Source organism: Amblyomma americanum, chromosome 4, assembly GCF_052857255.1.
Source record: "Amblyomma americanum isolate KBUSLIRL-KWMA chromosome 4, ASM5285725v1, whole genome shotgun sequence".
Classification (NCBI taxonomy): Eukaryota; Metazoa; Arthropoda; class Arachnida; order Ixodida; family Ixodidae; genus Amblyomma; species Amblyomma americanum.
In genome coordinates, this window is record NC_135500.1 from 82046129 (window position 1) to 82061815 (window position 15687).

At 47.5% G+C, this 15687-nt stretch overlaps 1 protein-coding gene across 2 annotated transcripts; it reads right to left on the bottom strand.

Moving 5' to 3' along the window:
• Nucleotides 1-2077: 2077 nt before the first annotated feature.
• Nucleotides 2078-6340, bottom strand: LOC144128085 (uncharacterized). 2 transcript variants are annotated; one of them, XM_077661159.1, is made up of 6 exons: nt 5930-6340; nt 5699-5846; nt 4969-5293; nt 3989-4427; nt 2997-3165; nt 2078-2292 (listed from the first exon to the last, which is right to left on the bottom strand). In XM_077661159.1, exons 1-3 carry the CDS (start codon nt 6233-6235, stop codon nt 5265-5267), a joined length of 483 nt encoding a protein of 160 aa, XP_077517285.1. In that variant the 5' UTR covers nt 6236-6340; the 3' UTR covers nt 2078-2292; nt 2997-3165; nt 3989-4427; nt 4969-5264. The 2 variants fall into 2 exon arrangements, with proteins under 2 accessions (XP_077517285.1, XP_077517284.1); XM_077661158.1 differs by lacking the exons at nt 2078-2292; nt 5699-5846; nt 5930-6340 and having other exon boundaries at nt 3027-3165; nt 4969-5266.
• Between the last annotated feature and the right edge of the window lie 9347 nt (nt 6341-15687).

Here is a 15687-nt window from a genome sequence, read left to right on the forward strand (position 1 = left end):
TAGCTTCCATCAACTATCAACGCTCCCTTGAGCGCGCATTTGAGTGTAAAAAGAAAACTTGTTGGACGCTTGAGCTTCCCGCAGAACGCAATTGCGTTGTCGGGCCGCTGCCGCTTATCAGCAGCCAAGTGTGGGGTGCCAGTTTGCTGCTTATCGATAGCTGCCATCGGCCGCCGCCCGCGGTTATGCCAGTTTTGCACGCTGACATAGCAGCTGCTCAAGGCCAGCACCAGAAGCGATGCGATGGAGCCACGCAGCAAAAATGCAACCACGCTAGTAGCATGCCTGATATCTTGTTTGTCTCGCCTTTACTTATAGTGCGATGTTTTCGTTTCGATTGTAAGTCGACCACCCCCCACTTCGGATTTTCATTTAAAAAATAGGTCGACTTACAATCGTGTAAATACGGCACACCAAGCATGCTACACCAGGTTTTTAAGGGAAGGCGATCACTAATTTTTAAAAATAGGGTTTTTGAGCTAAATAGAAGCTATTGTGGCATAGTAATATCAGTGTTGGCAGACGTCAGAAACGGGTGAATCATGTTAACTAGTAAAATAACCCTTTATTCTATAGTTACCTTTTCACTATTACTGATAGGCACTTGATTACAATAAACATTTGTAGCCAGCTGTTTGTAATAGCCATATCAGTTTTAGAATTACGATTACCCATAGAATTAAGGATTTTACGAAAACGCGATTATATATACCTCGGCATTGTGGCTTGACAAAATTTGGCTGTTTCTACTAGTTATGTGCTTTGGAGGGGTTGCTTTTCCTGCATGCTTTTGGAAAGCACATGTATTTTAGCACAAGTTAGCACAACACGGCATCCATTTTTTTAACCTTCTGGCGTACTTGGACGAGTCAGGCTCGTCATAAGCAAACTGTCAATTTTGGCTCTTGACAAGTCCAGCTTGTGTGTTTTTTGGCAGCCTATGTCTGGTTTAAGGCAAGTAGGGCTCATTCAGAGCATTATATTGGTTTGCCGAACGATGACAGCACGGGTACTAATGACCATTTTATAACTTAAAAAGTGTCCACTAGGGGGTTAACAGCATCCTATTGGAAGGAAATATGCAAATTATACAGCTTTGATTTCTTCATTTGCTTTATTACTTCTATAGAGGCAGATTGTTAGTACATGGAGCATATTCTCACACTGGTCAATGGGGCAGCTGTTCTGCTTGTCGTGCGCCTTAATATCGTTTTTGGAGAACAAGCATTGTTTATACTGAGTGAAAATGGGAACAGAGAGTGAACATTTGAAATTAGGCTGTTGTTTTAAACCTGATTTTAAAAACTTGGGCACTAACCGAGAAGAGTACCACTAAGATGCTGCATAATGGGCGAGGCATATTTTAGACCAAGAAGAGAGGTGCGAGTTCAGTGTCAACATTTCGCACAGTATGGCCTTATTACACCGTATTGTACCCATTGAGCATGGATCACTGATGACCAAGAGATGTTGGCACTATTTGAATGCTACCAATGAACTTTCAGACTTGTTACATATGCTATCAGTTACATAGTCCAAGAACTGAATTTTCAGTTCTGAAGTGAATTGTAACTCTGCTCAAAGCGGTGAATTTTGGTGCAGCACTGAAGAGCACGGTGCACAACTTTATTTAGCATAGAAAACTTCCTGATATCCGGACCATCTTAAAAACTGCCTCGGTTTTGTTTCTTTTTGGCCATCGCAATAAATTTCTTCAATGCTAGTAGTAGCAGTAAGGCTTGAGATAGCGTCAAATAGTCTGCATGTTTCAGTTTTGACGATGAGTACCCCAAGAAACCAGCCCAAAACATCAACTGGTGTCCACCGAAGAGCATGAGCATTGTTTTCAAAACATGCCATGATTTTACTAATTGTCTTCTCCAAGATGTAATCGGGAAACACATTACTGTGGCCACTATTTGCCGTCTGACAACATTATGTGGCCAAGGTTTGGCAAAGGAATATATTTTGCATGTTATTTCTAATAAACGTTCAGTTGTTAGTCAGCGCCGGTCCTGTTGTCTTTTTTTCTTTGTCCCTCGTCTCAGCGCTGTTATTCCCATCAGTTTGTACCAACTCGCTCAACTCTCCGTTTTATTGAAGATTTGGCACTGCAGTCCCTGCAGATATAGTCGTTCTGCCCGGAAAAAAGAGCCTGGCCCCCGCATGGCGCTGTGCAGTGAAGCCAATGGCATGCAAAGCAGACACGGGACGAGATGCGACGATGTTATCGGACTCTTTTTCCAAACAGCGGCAGCTGTTTTGCATGGACAGCCAGCTCCTTCTTGATGCCTGGAATGGAGGTGTAATAATTAATGAAGATTAATCCTTCATTCATTATATGTTAATCTGGCTCTTGAGCTCCCACCCCAAAACACCCGCCTTCTCTCCTCTCGCCTCCAGAACTCAAGGAATCTGGTTGCACACCACAGTGCTTATCCGCAGCCTGTGCATGCATGGCTGGCCTTTCCCTCAAAGTCATTCACATAAAAAACAGCCAAAAAGGACAGCAAACAGATAAAACTTTCCCCGATCTCTTTGCCTCTTCAAATTCAGGAACCTCTCCCACTGCTTTACTATATCTACTACAATTTTGCTGTCTGCCCCACTTTTCTTGTAGTAAAGTCTGCTTGGAACAATGAAATTTAGTCTAAAATTTCGCCGCATTCTACAAAACATCACGCAGGAAGCACTCTTATCTGCGAAGCCTGGAAATGAGTGTCCGATATGTTCATTCGGTGCTACCTTTCAAGATATGCCAACAATCAAAACAGTGCCGGATGGTGGGCTCCTGCGTCCGCATGTACTTAGCGACTCGGCTGTGCCGGTCAGTTGTCACTGACATCACATTGAGCCCCCGCTCCTTCACCATGTTGAGGCTCTTCACAAATGCGAACTTCCCCATGGAGGTGCTCGATTTTACATCTGCACACTTTTGTCGGGAAAAAAAGCTAAGTTACATCACAAAGCCACTTTATTAAAAAGCTGTGACCTACCTCCCAGACTTGCACTTGCTCGAAGTGAATTTTGTTAAGCTGGGCAACGTGCAGAGAGTAGGTTATTAAATTTTGCACAAAATCCTGGAGAATCGCAGCGTCCATCGCCAGCCAAGTCCACAGTACAACCTTCCAACTGGCGAAACAACTCCTCCTGTTGTTGCCAGATCTGGTACGACAAAGGTGCAGTTTTTAAACATCACATCAAACACAGAACACTATCACGCTGATTCTTTGCTTCTGTCCTTGACAGGTACCATGAAATGATTTCGAGAACCTCTTTTCAGAACTCTTCCTTATTTAACATATGAGGGTGAATAAACATTGCAATTCGTAACCAGAAGCAATTGGTGTGTTATACAGTGTTGAATAAAATGGAACATATAGAAATGTCTGGACAGTGCTGTACGCATGCGTGAACAACTTTAATTGCTTCACTTGCTTTGCAGCAGATGTTGCTAACAGCGCTGTTCTTTTATTTTGATTATTGTGCTCATCTGGTGCTACCCACGTTCCGCATGTGCACTGTTGACTTCAGGACTTGTTATTGTAATGACGGGTTGAGCCGCATCATTCACTGGAGAGTTGAGAAAAGGCGTCTGGAATTTTTTACCCTTTTTCCCTTCAAAAGTGAGTGCAGTGGATCTTAAATGAATAGCTGTTGCTGCGTCTTTTGGAAAATCAAGCTGCTTAGAGGTCACTCTGTCAGAAAATCATTTCATGGACCTTTTATGTAAATTCGTGATCAAAATATTATGGGACACGTGTTCACGAAAAAGTTTATTGCAGCTCTGTCTTGTTAGGCAGCTGCGTGGTATCGCTGCCAGGGTATAGAGCATACTTTCCCTCACATACCGTGACACATTGCAGGCGACCGAATTACGTGACAGAGCCGCAAAAGGGGATCAGCTCATGAAAGGTTGTCCGTTATTATTAAAAGCAAGGTAGAGTGATCAAGTTTCTCAGAGCTTTCACTCAAAATGATGACTTACTGCTTGAACTGAAGTAACTAATTGTGAAATATTGGTTCAGCAATTCTTCATTTTGCAATGCACAACCTTTCTCCTCCTCGTCGATCGCAGGTAGCCTCGTTGGTAGTTGGAAAATGTTCGTGACGTGAACACCTGCACGTTCACATAGTTGAACATCCGGAGCGCTGAGGTGGGACTGGTGCCAGCGAACAACATAGCTGCTGACATCAGCACGTTGCCTGCCGCCTTGCCGTTGATCATGGGTTGGCTTGACCATGTGAGGAAGTGGTGGTTTGCACACAGTGTCTGTATTTGCAGCCAAGTCCCAGACACACGACTCACACTTTTGCAAGGCGCAAAGCACTTGCGGCACACTTGAAATAGTTCCTTCAGGCAACTTTCAAATATGATAAATTTCCTATCATCCTGTGGAAGGTCTTCCTCAGTGCTGGAGTCAACTCTGAAACAATGTAAAGTGAGTTGCAATGGTTAAATTGTCATGTGATGCTGCCGAGATAACCGGAAGCTAGAATTTAACAGCAATAAAGAGCAGTAAATGTAATGGTTGCCCACACCGACACTGCGACTTCTGTGTTGTAGTGCACATTTTTGCATGCTGTGCATTTTTTTGCTTGTAAGTAGTGTTACGATAGGTTTGCAAAGCTCGCAAAATTTTTTGTCTCATTGATGCTGCATGAGTAGCTGCTTGTGCCATTGAATATTGCGAAAGCATTTCAGTGGATCAAGAGCTGCTTTATAAATATTCATAGGGTGCAAAGTTGGCCAGCTGGAGAGAGGACACGTGCACCACCACAATGCAATTATGCGAGCGCAGACAGTATGATACTCATACCTGCATCTGCCCAAGAAAGGGGAGGACATCCTTATGTGCTCTTCTATCTACTAAATAAATGACTGGTCTGATTTTTAGTCACGCCATCATAATGAAACGGCATTCAGTGCACATGCTAAAGGGGTACGTATTAAGTCATAATTATTACCCCAGGAAGGTCTCGTTAAGTGATGGAAAAAACTCCGAGCTCTGCAGAGTGTTATTCTCTTCTTCACAGTCGGAGGCGTTGGATTCTATGGAACTCGATGACTGTCGTGGAGCGAATGAGATGGGAGACGGTGCTCGACCATCAATTGGTATTGAGGACTGTATGGGAGGGAGAGGGTGGTAGAGGAGAAGAAACAGGTGGTGCTGTGGAGGTTGGAGCAGCGCTTGTATTGGTGCAAGCTTCACAGTGCGTGCTGGTGGTCTGCCCGGCATCTGTCTGCACGTGCATATCCTTTCTCAGGAAATGTGGAGGTTCACCTGTGTATCTGAAAGATAATGAAGAAAATGAAACTCATGCAATGCCAAGAGCTCTTTGTTTATACAACGTTAATATCGCATGGTTATGGACAGCTCATTATCAACTAATAGGCATATGACTGCCAAACTTATCGGCTATACTATTACTACCTGCATGTGAAATACATGATGGCCTCCTTCGGAGGCCCAAAAAATGATTTTATACATTTTCCCAGCACTTCCCCAGATTGGAACTGACACGACACGAATGCCTCCTCCAGAATTTGTCAAGCATTCAGTGGTACCAGTGAATAATGAATGCATCTACCAGTGCTCCTTCCCTCTTCCTAAACCACAAAATTATTGCGACACAATTTATTCTTGTGGAATGTGGGTAGAACACGAACGCGCCACTGTTGCAAGGAAAATCTTACATCGTGTTCGCACATCACGGCCGTCAGCCTGGCAGGCAACAGTGAAGGTATTTCTTGGGGTCTGTGTGCAGCTGTCAACCATTTGAGGCGAAGTTTGCGCCTCTTCGGCTGTCAAAACTACTTCCACATCCTGCGGTTCGGGTAGATCCTAAAAAAGGAAAAGCTGTTAGCAACCGAAAGAAAGGACAATAAATTGTAATAAAGTTGATCATTTTGATCTCGCGAACTTACCTCGGACCTTCTCCGCTTTTTCGGCGGTGCGCCGGGCGAGAGGTTTTGCGTCGGTACGGCGTCTCGCTTGAGGCGAGCGTTCTTCAAATCCATACCGAGGCTTCGAAGGACATCCAGGTTTGTTTCGTAGTCGCCCGGTAGAAAGTGCTCGGAGCAAACGAACCCGGTCTGACTGCCCATATCGCGGTTAAATGCTCGAAGCCACAAGGCTCTTCGCTGCGGGTCGCCGGGCAACTTGTGAAATCTAACATTGCTTCCATTCTGGTAAGTCGTGCGGCACCGTCTCACAAGGCACACAGTTGGCATGGCGTGCACTGAAACGCTGATAACACGCTGAAAACCACGAGCTGCCACAACACAAAGAGCAGCGAGCTACTTTAGCGAGCAGCCGGAGGTCTGGTTTGGATTGAGTTGTCTGGTCACAAACCGGTTATTGGGTTCGTGCAAACGCCGCGAGTCGTATCGGATTGGACTCGGCCCTACCACTCCGCCCAAAGGGTGCGTTGACAAGCAGCCCCCTCCGCAAAATACACATAATCATTCACGCTTAGGTTTCCGAAAACATTTTTTTTGCAGGTGAGGACAGAAACAGGAGCCGGGTGACAACTCGTGTAGTCGCACCTAGTCACACCTCGCAGGGCGCGCCACGACAGTTGACCCATTCGTATCGAGCGCATGTAAACGGAGAGTTGTAAGTTTGGCCGGCCTTGCTCAAATCTATTCCCTGACTGAACCCCCCGCTATCAAGTTCATGTAAATGAAAGACCCCGCGGAGGACGGAGAAGACTAACCAAAACCGAAACTGATCCCTCGTCAATGACCGATCTAGGATCACGTGCTGTTCTTTGCAGAGTAAAATTCCGTGTGCAAATAATTTCCACACTTTTTTTTTCGCTTCCCAACTTTTATATGAATCTATTATTTTGGGATAAACGAAACTGAAATATATATCTAGGTTTCTAAGCGCTTAAGGTGACGTTGTTGGTACGTAGTGCTTATGTCAGCCGACGGCGTCGCACGGTCGTTTTACGAGCGCAAAAAGGCAACGATTTCCAACGGGCTTTATTAAATGCAGACTCAATATATTGCGCTGAAATATTTCGGAATCGGCATGTCCAATATTTATTCAATCAATGAAAATTACAACCGGGCGGCTTCATTTTCTTTTCACAACCACTTTAAGTCCACATCAATAAATGTCTGAATGCTCATCCTGAGCAAATGACCTTGAACTAAATACAGCTTCCCGTAAAAACGACTCAAACTAGTGCAACGCCGCGTTGTCCAATGCCTTGCTTATTTTGCAAGAACGGCGTTGAGCTCCTATGACTGCATTTCCACAAGAGTACTTAATGCCAGCTTGTTTTCAGGCCATTTTCTTCTCGGCTAGGTTAATGTCCAGAACGCATTTTACTGCTCTTTTGTGCTTATTGGATATGTACACATCTTACAACATTGAGGAGCTGCTTTTGTGCAGCTACAACTGCTACATGCAAGCCTTGGTTAGTGAAGGTTTTCTTTCGTAGAAACATTGTCAGGGTGCAACCCATATGTATTTTTTTGCATATCTTATATATAGACATTTCGATTCGAAACATTTTTATGGACAAGGTATCTTGCAAAGACCAGCTGTCGCTACCATACATCAAAAGCAAAACAGGAGCCAAAATAGCCCAAGTGAGTCGCGCTGAATGCTGCACAGCTGCAGGATACCCTTGAAATCGGGCTAGAAGAAAAAGAGCGTACTGTTACCACCATAATAAAGCACAGCGGCCTTTCCAGCAGTGCAGAAAGATGTGTATTGCAAAGCAGGATGTTTCTTTCCGAGTGCATGCTAGCTGGAAAGCACTGGGACTTTCTGGTTGAGCTGCAGGGAGCCCAGGTTCCAGAACCTGCAGCAGACCATGCAGGCTTTGGTGAGGCATTGGTCAGTGATTGCTGCCGATCTGGGTCTGGGCAACACGCCAGTGACACATATATGCACTGACACTGCCACAAAGGACATATGCGAAATACCTGCCCTAATCCGGCCAGCAGCTGTGGCCGACATGAATGAACCAACAGTTCCTTGTGCCCTGTGCAAATCGCCGGACCATGACATTCGCTCCCCCGCTTGTCCAAAGAAGAAGCAGGCGAAGAAGTTTCACAAGTCGCCTGCAAAAATGGATGTTCCTACAAGTAATCGCTTTGCAGCTCTCGCATGTGACGACAACGACTTCCCAGAACTTCCTTTATCTGAGCCCGCTGCTCACCATACGTCTCCTCACCAGCGTACATATGCACAAGCGGCTCACCTTCCCGGATCAAATGGTACGCCAAAACGTCCAGTGCATCCATCACATGTGGATACCACAGATGAAGACACAGCTTTCGACAATGCAATCGCGGAGGCTCGCCGCCGACTAGACGAACTCACCCAGCGCCGGGAACAGCGTCGTTCTCAATCCTCTCGAAGAATTCTAATAACTCGGGAACAATCATCAGAGGAATCACCTAGGGTAAGCACTGGGCCACAATCAGGTGCCGACCACCTGTTAGCCGTGACTACCCCGACAGTGGATAAGATATTAGCGATGATGAAGCAGGTGACATCCCTCATCGTGGAAGCTCTTTGGCCTCGTCATGGATAGCGCATCATCATCGGTGGTGGTGCAGTGGAACTGCCGAGGATTCGCTAATAAGGCCTCTGAAGTGAACATCCGCCTTCGCGACGGAAAGCTGAGGGCATGGGCGTTCCTTACTGCAAGAGCATAATGCACTCCCACGCCTTTCAGGTTTCTGCGCATACCATTCACCCTCTATCCCTGATCGCCGTTGCACCGCCTCCTCCCTCTGCCCAGGTAAATCTGCAATTTATATTCACAGTTCAGTTCCGCACACACCGCTCGACCTTTCACAGTGGTGCAACACACGTCAAAAGGTTGTCGCCCTTCTCGTAAAACCTGCACGCACACCCCTTATTCTAGTTTCTTTTTATAGTCGTCCTGGCTCCGCATCTCCCAATCTGGGATGGGTTCGTTTTCTACATTCTACCAACATCGGGTATCCCTATTCTAGTTGGTGGTGACTTCAACGGCGCACACACTGCGTGGGGTTACCCATCGGATTCCTCAAGGGGTGCACACATAGAAGGGAGCTTTTCGGATCATTCCTTTCAACATTTAAGCTACCCGAATACTTCTACCCGCCCACGAGGTGGCCCGTATTCACCTGATTTGACTTGGTGGTTAGGGCCCGGTAACCCTCGTTGGGCTGTTGATTCTGATACTTGGGGTAGCGATCACAGCCCTATTTTTATCTCCCTCAAGCCTACGCGTCTACAGAAAATACGTCGCACTGTACGAATAACATCATGGGACTCTGTACGCGCAGACAATCACTTATCTACATTCAACCCCTCTTCAGCACTGTCTACGTACTCTTTCTGCTGTTCTCGCTACTCACACTAGTGTGAGCAGCGAGTGAGTATATGGTAATAGCACACTAGAGTGAGTAGTGTTAATAGCTATTACCACTACTGTAAATGAAGACGACCCAAACCCGGACATACATCTCTTGAATCTGTGGGCTCTTCGTCGCCAGGCGGATCTTTACGCTACTCGTCACCCCGATAACCCATCGGCTCTTCCTACTCTTCACCGCGCTACCGCACGGGCGCAGCTCTATGCAAAGCGGCTAGGCAGGCAACGCTGGGCTGCATATTGTGCCCTAGACTCACTAAATAAGTCTTTATTTAGTGACTCTAGTGTGCCCGCCTGTCCTCTCTACGCAGGGCAATCGACATCTTTGGAGAGTGTTTCACGCCATGGAGCGCCCTTCTCAGGTTGCAGATTACACAGAGAGCATTCGCCTCGCGCTAAATGTGGATGAGGACACATTTGCACAACAAGCGGCCCGTCAATTTTTTCCAAACCATGACTGCACCGCTACGTCTCCACCTGACTTATCGGTTACAGAGCCCTCCGATGGGATTACTTCTGACCTCACCATGGCAGAGCTGCTGGCCTCCATTGAACGTTTAAAAACTACTACTACTCCCGGGCACGACGGCATACCTAACTCCTTATTCCGTAACTTGGAAGGGAGGGCTTTGCAAACCCTACTTGATACTTTTAACGAAGTGTGGCTTTCTGGCGTCATGCCGGGAGACTGGAAGCATTCTATTGTGGTTCCAATACCCAAGTCAGGTCAGCCTCCAGTATCTCTCTCGGCCCTTCGTCCAATTTCCCTTACGTCTACCATCTACCAAGCTAAATTTATGAAAACATTCTAGCCGTACGCTTGTCGTGGTGGCTGGAATCCCATGATTGTTACCCAGATCCCCAAATTGGTTTCCGCCCACAAATTGGAACGGAGGACGGCCTCAATTGCTACTTTGACTGCTGACGTGCTTGACCACTCTCCGCAGAGTCACCTTGTACGAACCGTAATCGCTACAGACATAACAAAGGCATATGATAACATCCTTCACACTGCCATTCTTGCCTCCCTTCAAACTCTTGGTCTCCTTCACCGGTTCCTCCTCTCCATTCACGCCTTTTTAGCAAATCGAACCTTCAGCGTGCGTGTCCACGGAAAGCCCTTTGGTAACTTCACTTCCAATAGAGGAGTGCCGCAGGGCTCCGTTCTCGCCCCCACATTATTTAATGTGGCTTTAATTCCTCTTGTTCGAGCCCTAGAGGCCATCCCTTCTATCCGCGTGCTTGCGTATGCCGATGATATAACCTTGTGGTGCTGTCATCCAGATGCGTCTATTCATCAGTCGCTCCAACACGCGCTGGATGTATTGACATCTCGCCTCCCACCTCAGGGTTCAACACACTCTCCTACTAAACCATGTTTCATTCGAATTGGAAATAAAGCCGGCTTACGGAAAGCTCCCCCTTTAAATTTTACGGTACATAATTCTCTGATTCCTCAGGTAGAAACTGTTCGCATTGTTGGTCTTCTCCTCCATACATCTGGGACTGGCACCCCATGGCTGACAGCCACCCGTAAATCGGCTCACGCTACTCTAGGTCTGATTCGTCGCATAGCTAATATGCGCTCTGGTGGCGCACGTGTTCATACGGCCCGCCAGCTTGTGCGCTCTATCCTTCAGTCACGGATAGTATATCAGGCACAATTTCAACGTCTCACCCGCAGACAGTGGGACTTACTTGAAGCTATCAATCGTGAGGCTATGTGCGTCATAACATATCTGCCTCGTTTAACACCCATACCTGTGCTACAGGAGTTCACCCAACTTAATACACTCAGTGAAATCATCGACCAACGGGTTTCAAATAGAGCTCGAAAACAGTCTCTCAAACTTCATCTTTTAAAGACACTTCCACCGTGGTCCTATTGCCAGCTCACTGACAATCGTCCCACTGTTTCCCCGTCGGTATCAGCAGCCTATCTGCCTGAAGGGTGCATATTGTACACGGATGCATCACATTCTGCAGAGAGGGGAGTTACTGCTGTGTATAGTCCATCTCATCCGCATCTCAACTCTCGCGCGACGTATACTGCGGATACGTGCACTCCCCTGGCATTGGAACTTCAAGACATTTATAATGCCATTGCTTCCCTTCCGCTCGTTCCAACATTCAATACAGTTCCAGATTTCACAATCAATTCATGTGCTCTGCGCAAAGTATCCATGTCCTGTGCGCATACACTGGATTCGTGGCCATACCCAGGATCCACATAACATTCAAGCGGATGCCATGACTCATCTTCATACATTAGACGATCCGCCACCTTCCCCTCCTCCCCCAGATCCGTTCCTGTCCCATGTTTCCGATTCCGAAGTTCTTTCCAGCGAACACGCGCTCTAATTCCTCCGTGTTCTCACCCTCTCCCCCGTAGTCTTACTCGGCAGGAGGAGGTATCCGTGCGCCGGATTCGGGCAGGGGCGGCTCTGACACCATCTGTCCGTCATCGGTGGCGTGCCAAAGATCTGCCAGCACCTGACAGGTGCCCTCACTGTAGCGCAGCACCGGACATTTGTGATGTGCGGCACTTGTTGTGGACGTGCCTGCAGCGACGGCTGCTATCAGAAAACGGCTCCTCAGGGAGGTGGGCCTGCGGTGGAACTGCGAAAGTGACTATACGTGAAGTGGACTATGGACAACCGTTTCATTAGCAACCTCTGCGACTACCTCAGCGCAACGGTTCTTCACTCCTTTTAACTTTCAATCCCGTGCATTCCTCCCCCCCCCCCCCCCACCCTTCCTTTTTTTTTCAACTTATGCCTCATGGCACACTTCTCGAATAAAAAAAAGATACTTGCACTCCTGCTACATAGAGTAAGAGTAGCGTTTATGTTACTCCTTGCCTAATTTGCACGTTAGATAGGTAAAGGGGTAAAGTGGGGGGTGCGAATATTTGAAACTGCGAAAAATTTGGAAATAATAGTAGTACTTGCTATTTGACTTGATTTTCATCGCACTTCAACTAGGTTTTTTTGGAGGTTCAAAGCATCAGAATCAAATTTTCAGGAATCACGAAATTTGCTGTTAATTTGCTGTTGTTTTAATAATAATAATAATTGGTTTTTCGGGAAAGGAAGTAGCGCAGTATCTGTCTCATATATCATTGGACACCTGAACCGCGCGGTAAGAGAATGGATTGAGAAGGGAGTGAAAGAAGAAAGGAAGAAAGAGGTGCCGTAGTGGAGGACTCCGGAATAATTTCGACCACTTGGGGATAACTTTTTGAGCATTTCCCCTACTTTTGTTGCATGACGCGTAGTTGTTTTTTACTTTTCTCTTTTTGTGAATTGCGAAATCGTATCCGAACTCACCTGTTTTTTTGTGTTTTGCTGAACTTTACTGTGTTTTTTTATTTCTAACCTATTTTGCACAAACTTCTGTATTTGACCCCCCTTTACACAATGCCTCTCTGGAGGCCTGTAAGGTATCTGTAAATAAATAAATAAATATGTGGTATACTGATAGCGCATGTTTTAAACTGCATTTTCATGTATCGCTTATCAGCCACGCAAGCAGTCGTCGGCAGATCACATGTTCATCGGCCTATAAAAAGGCACTGTCTCAATAAACGTTTGTTCAGTTCCAGCCTGGCGTCCGTCTGATACACAACAGTTGGCGACGAGGCAGCGACGGCGATGGCCGTCGGCAGGATCGGCGAGTATCGTCTCGGCACGAACGCGTCATGGGACGAATACGTCGAGCGCCTGGAAATGTTCTGCGAAGCGAACCAGATAACGAAAGAAGAGCAGAAAAGAGCAGTCCTGTTGAGCAGCTGCGGCGAAGAAGTGTACGGGCTCATCGTAACTTTGGTGAAGCCAGAAAGACCGACAGCAGCAACCTACGAAGAAATCAAGACTGCCGTTCGCAAGCACCTGCATCCAAAGCCTTCGGAGCTGTATGCAAGGTTTTTGTTCTACAGGCGAAACCAGGCTGCCGAGGAATCGGTTGCGGACTACGTCACGGCGCTTCGGAAGCTAGCCGAAGACTGCGGTTTTGGCAGCGCCCAACTCCCGTTGGACGTCATGATGCGGGATCGTTTCGTATGCGGACTCCGGAACGAAGGGGTTCAACAGCGACTTCTCGCAGAACACAGCCTTACGTTTAAGGTTGCGTATGACTTGGCCACAAAAGCAGAAGCAACCGCTAAGCAACAGCGAGACATACGCAAACACGGTCGATACGAGACGGACTGCCAGGAAATGGTACAAGCAACCCGTGCGAAGCAAGACACCCCAGCGGAGGGGTCCAGCTGTTACCGGTGCAACGGTAAGCACGCTCCACATTTGTGCCGTTTTAGAAAGGCGACATGCTTCAACTGCAAAAGGGTTGGACATATAGCTAAGGCTTGTCGGTCGAAAGACGACAGTAGAACTGCTCGGAAGACAGCGTATGAGCAAAAGAAGAAAGGAGATAAGAGCAAGGGCGTGTACGAAATGAGTGCGTTGTTTTCCCTGTGCGAAGTGAATGAGCAAGAACAGAAGTTCATGGTTCAAGTAACGATTGAAGGGCAAGAAGTTCCGATGGAGGTTGATTCTGGCGCATCGTGCTCAATTGTGAGTGAAGATACGTTCAGGGTTGTTGAAAGGAATCACGGTAAAATACCACTGCAAGATTCTGGAACAACTATCGTAACCTGGTCAAAGGAGGCGTTACCCGTGCTGGGTCAAGCAAGTGTCTTGGTGGAATTCAAAGGCAGGAAGGCAAAGCTACCTTTGCTCGTAGTACAGAAGCAAGGCAACAGCCTGATTGGGAGAAACTGGTTTAACCCGTTAGGTATTGGCTTGCGGGGTATACAGCAAGTAAACGTGGAGGACGTGCCTTCGCGATTTCCCGAGGTGTTTCGCAGAGACCTCCCTGGCTTCAACGGACCGCCAGTTCACATCGAACTGAAAGATGACGCCCAACCGGTGTTCCTCAAAAGTCGACCAGTTCCATTGGCCCTCAAGGACGACGTGGCCAACGAAGTGGACCGCTTGGTGCAACAAGGTGTATTGGAGCCCGTCAGCTACTCCAACTGGGCAACACCACTGGTAGTGGTAAGAAAAAAAGATGGAACTTTACGTCTTTGCGGCGACTATCGCAGTACCGTAAACAAAGCTGTTAAGAGCAGTGGATACCCCTTGCCCACTACAGCGGAAATGCTCACAGCTCTAAGTTCAAGCAAGTTTTTTACCAAGTTGGATCTAGCCCAAGCTTATCAGCAGCTTACGCTAGACGACGAGACGGCTGAGGTGCTCACAGTTAACACGATAAAGGGACTGTACAAGGTTAAGCGGCTGCCGTTTGGCATTTCGGTCGCACCTTGGGTTTTTCAACGAGTCATCGACACGCTGTTAGCGGGCGTTCCCGGAGTGAAAGCTTATCTGGATGACATATTAATTTCTGGATGTAACGCCGAAGAGCACGCCGAGAGATTAGAGACTGTGCTATCGCGTCTGCAGAAGGCACAGCTACGAGTAAACAAGGACAAGTGTGAATTTAACCAGACGAGCATCGAATTCTTGGGACACAGGATTGATGACTCAGGAGTACATCCCAGCCGAAGCAAGACGGACGCCATCCAGCAAGCGCCTGCGCCCGCAAGCAAAAAAGGAGCTGCAAGCCTTTTTGGGATTGCTGAATTTCTACAGCAGTTTCCTCAAGGGCAGGACGGAAGCGGCCGAACCGCTTTATCGACTGCTAGACCGTGACCACGAATGGAAGTGGACAGGTGAGCATCAGCGGGCTTTTGAGAGACTGAAAAATTTACTCAGCTCAGACGCCGTACTTGTGCCCTACGATTGCAAGCGTCCTTTAATTTTGTGCTGCGACGCATCGCCTGTGGGGGTGGGGGCAGTGCTAGCCCATCGTGCGGATGACGGGAAGGAGCAGCCCATAGCTTATGCTTCTCGCACTCTTGGCGTCAGTGAACGCAACTATGCTCAGATTGATAGAGAGGGTTTGGCTGTGGTATTTGGCGTAAAAAAGTTCCACCAGTACCTAGCTGGGCGAGAATTTACAGTGATAACAGACCACAAGCCGTTACTCGGCCTGTTTAACACGGACAAGCGAGTGCCCGAAGTTGTGTCGCCCAGAATGCTGCGTTGGATTTTACTGTTGTCTGCGTATAACTACCACCTTGAGTACAGACGAGGCCAAGACAACTCCAACGCCGATGCACTCAGTCGTCTACCAGCCCCGGGAGACGAGGACGAGCCAAGACCGCCTGGGGACGTGCTCTTGTTGGAAGCGGTCGACTGCGCACCGCTGCAAGCGGCGGACATTGCTGCGCTGATCAAA